The sequence below is a fragment of the Urtica dioica genome, chromosome 4 (assembly GCF_054948205.1).
Source record: "Urtica dioica subsp. dioica isolate 48M chromosome 4, U.dioica_male_clone48M_v1_H2, whole genome shotgun sequence".
NCBI lineage: Eukaryota > Viridiplantae > Streptophyta > Magnoliopsida > Rosales > Urticaceae > Urtica > Urtica dioica.
Window position 1 is genome coordinate 883547 of NC_142759.1, and position 4106 is coordinate 887652.

Consider the following 4106-nt stretch of genomic DNA (forward strand, 5'->3'; position numbering starts at 1 on the left):
TATAACTGTATAACAAACATGAAGTAAGTCATGTCGCTACGTCTTTCTTATCTATTAATGTATGGGTTGTTTCGTGGGGCTTGCTTTGGTTTGATTTGATTTAGTTTTGTGTGTAAATATTTTGTATATATGCAAGAGTTAGGTACGCATCAATTTTTGTTTCGCCTATTATTTCTTGATGATTTCGTCACCCACCACATCTTAGATAATGGGATCTTCCGATTATAATGGAATTCATTATTAGTAAGGGCTTTCTTCTTTTTCATTTTAGGGTTGTAATCCTAACAGGGAAATTGTTTGCAAGTTATACTACATGAAAAATATGATTCTGAGCGATATATGTAGTAGGATTTCAATAACCCAACTTCGATTAACCGTCTTTTATATCCAAAATAACCCTAAAATTCTAGTTTCATTTCTAAAAAGTTAATAAAAAAATTGGTGAACTCTAGTTAATCTTTTTTAATTAGCTAAAATTTATCTTTGATAAAAAAAAATTAGGGTAAAAACAAATTAAAAATAAGTAATTTATCCATCTTTAAGCGGTAGTGATTTTTTACATCTACAGTAGGTTTTTTTTTTTTTTTTTTTTATTTGCAAATACTGAATATTATATATAGAATGAGATGCAAACTGTTTCTACAGTTGTTATGCTCTTTGTTTCCATGGTCGTCTCAAACGATTCGTACCCATTGAGATTCCTGATATATGACCGATAGACCGTCGTTTAAGCAATTTTATCTTGGGATAAATTTGATCCGTGAATTTTTTTTTTTTGTTGATCTCGACCTTCAAAAGTCATATTGTTCTTGATGATGCCGAAATCACATTTCTACTCCATTTGAAAACTTTGGCGTCATTGAGGTGTTCGGCTTAAGAAAGGAACATTGGATTCTATTTAAAAAAAAATCAATTAGAAATGAGAGAAATAACACATAACATCTATAAACACTTTTAATTATATTCCCTCTCAATGTGGGATCCCTAAATGTCTAATTAAAATGGCGGCTCTTTGTGTCAGCGAATCTTTTACTGAATTGCAACGATTGAATTAGAAACATATTTGTGTTTTGTGGGCTCTTATACGATAAACGACGAATGAACGAATTGTGTGTGTGTGTGTGTGTGTGTGAGAGAGAGAGAGAGAGAGAGAGAGAGAGAGAGAGAGAGTTGTTAAGGGTGTAACTAAATTCGTTACCCTTTTTCATTTCAAATGATTTATACATTATGCACGTAGGACTTATGATGCGGTATGATACACTATAATATAGCTCTAGCTCTAACTAACTACTAAAGGAACTCCAAATGATGGGTATAGAGGGGTTTCATTTGTCTACTCCAAAGTGGCACACCGTTTATGAGTTGAATTGGATTCAGCCTCTCTTGTCCGAACTTCGCATAGCCATCACCACATCTCCAACTGTAGGACCGAATCCCTACAATTATTTTAGACTTCGTGAGCTATGATATCATGTGAAAATATCATTGTGCTCCATCTCAAATTCAATTGACGATGAGAGAAGTTATCTATTACATTAATTTCTCGATTGAATATTTTTGTTCAAATAAAAAAAAAAGTTGACTTATTAGTTTTTCAATTTCACAAGTATAAAAAAGAATATGAAATCTTCTAAACATAAATAAATAACACAATTTATTTTCATGCTTTCTTGGATTTTTTTTTTTTAATGTACCTTAAGGAAAAGGCATATTTATTAAAGTTGGTTGTTTAGAAATCTGATTTCTCTCTTTTTCACTATGTCCCCCTATTTCTTTTTCTTTTCTTTTATTTTTCCGGTCTAACTTTTACTGTTTGCCTAGTCTTTCATGTCATGTCATGTGTTTGAGTGTCGTCACCCACCATTCCACAGCCTAATAATAACTACAGAAAATATCATTCCCAGATTTAAAAACAACTTGTAAGTTGTAAACTTGTATCAAAGATTAGCGAAGGCCAACAGATTAAATATAATTGATTGATTAATCATTGAGAAAGATGCAGTTAATCTTAACTTATGAGATTGCCAATTATTCAATCGATCAATTTTTCATAATCCAAAACAAAAGGTGTGAATTGTGATTGTGCAATGGGATTCACATGAAAAAGAAAAGAAGAAAACAGAGAAGATTTTTTCTCTATTTGTTTTTTTTTTTAAATGATAAAGAAAAAGAAAAGGAAAAGAGGGCAAAAGACGATTCGACCTTTCAAGCTGCGAATGGTCAAAACTAGGGAGAAGAATGTCACATTATTAAGTCCAAAAGCCATTATCCAGAAACAAAATAAAATCAGAGTCCATATATTACTTTACTTCTAGAAATACCTCACACAAACCACCGAATATCCAAAGCTTTCAAAGATTTTGTCTCTCCAAACAATGACTTGAACCGAAATTTCAGGCACACGCATCGCCACTTGATTTTTTTTTTTTTTTTGTAACAACAAAAATTGCAACATTTTAACTACAATACGACAATGCCAAAAAAGAAATCTTACTGCAATAAAAAGTACAGAAAATCTGTCGCAATCAATCATTTGGATATTTTATTTTCTACCACTTTTTTTGTTGGGGGTAAAAATATCTACCGTACATTCTTCACAATTTTAGCCTATTCATCACTTCGCCGCGTTCGTTTATGTTTTGGCTTAAGCTACTCTCGAAATCTCAGAACCATATGATAATGATGTAAATACTCTTTTTTATTAGAATAATTCGGGGTCGGAAAATAGAAAAAGGTACGAATGACAAAACTTTCCTATCGTCAGGAGGAAGAGAGATTAGGTGATGTGTAAAAGACAGTCTGATTTGATACTAAAATGATAACATTTCATTTTCTTTTTCCTCCACCAAATAGAAAAGAAAATAAAAAATTTGGTTACAAATGATTATCATTTACAAAAATACCCTCCACTTATGCTTGATCTAAACGGAAAATTGAATAGAAGTTCCAACACTCTGGAAAAATTAATTAAATACTAAATAAAGAAGAGAGAAAAAAAAAACATTATAATATTCTTCTTCTTCTTCTGTACACCAAACCAAACCAAACAGAAGTCGCCGGGATCCGAAAGTACTCGCCGGCTCCGCCGCCGGGACAAAAATCTCCGCCGATCTTCCGTAGACCACACGAAACAAACAGATCTCCTCAGAAGCTCAACACAGAGGAACAGCCAGTCTCGGCGGCTTTATCGGAGACTTCGCCGGATCGCCGCCGCTTCCTCCACCGCCGGTAACAACTCCTCCGGGAATCTTATCGTCACGCGGCGGTTCGCACGGACAAGGCAATGCGATGAACATCGGAACTTTATCTCCGGGCATTAAAACCGGCAAACTGTAGCTCTGATTCACCTTCGTATCCTGCTCCGAGTAAAGAAAAATAATCGATTAGCTCATCAGATTTCAAACCCTAATTTTCGGCAAGGAAATGACGAGAATACCCTCGGCGGTGGTGTTTGAAGCTTAAGTAATGAATAATTGTCGTTACCTTTTCGGCGGAGACTGGTTTGGCGGGACCGTGTTCGAGATCGAGGTCGTCGGCGTAGGATCGGCGGAGGGATCGGAGCTTGTCCCAGTGGTAGCAGCAAGAGAATATTCCGCTGAGGCTGAAGATTATTATGAGAAGCAGGGCTGTGCCGAGAGGGAATCCGAGGGACGGCCGTGATACGTCCACATGTGGCGGCGAGAAATCTGGGCTCTCCATTCTGCTGATGCGCTTGATCTTGATCTCGGTGTTGCTGTGGTCGCTGTTGCAGGTGATGATTTCTTGAGGCTCCGGGCTTCTTCTTCTCTCATGAGAGAAAAGATGGAATGAGATTTGAGAGTGCAAGGAAATGGGATGGGGTTTTTTTTGTGTGTGTGTGGGTTTTAGTTTGTTATGGGTAATTTCAAGGGGAGTTTGGAGGGGAATTTATAAGCTGAGCTGAGAGAGGTTTGGGACAGGTGGGTACGTGTAAAGGTACACCCGAAATGTCTCCGGTTATGGTACGGATAAACAATCTGGGACCCACTTGTTTTTATTATTATTTTTTTTAGCCCATCATGCAAATGAGAAAATTGAAAAACATGGCAGTGTTTAATTTTTTTTTTCCCTGGGGTGGGGGAAAGAAT

General features: G+C 36.0%; 1 protein-coding gene across 1 annotated transcript; it reads right to left on the minus strand.

Moving 5' to 3' along the window:
- Positions 1 to 2803: 2803 nt before the first annotated feature.
- On the minus strand, positions 2804 to 3904 carry LOC149399022 (hydroxyproline-rich glycoprotein family protein). Its single transcript, XM_089613197.1, has 2 exons — positions 3484 to 3904; positions 2804 to 3356 (listed from the first exon to the last, which is right to left on the minus strand). The coding sequence occupies exons 1-2, from the start codon at positions 3697 to 3699 to the stop codon at positions 3153 to 3155; spliced, it is 420 nt and encodes a 139-aa protein (XP_089469323.1). The 5' UTR covers positions 3700 to 3904; the 3' UTR covers positions 2804 to 3152.
- Between the last annotated feature and the right edge of the window lie 202 nt (positions 3905 to 4106).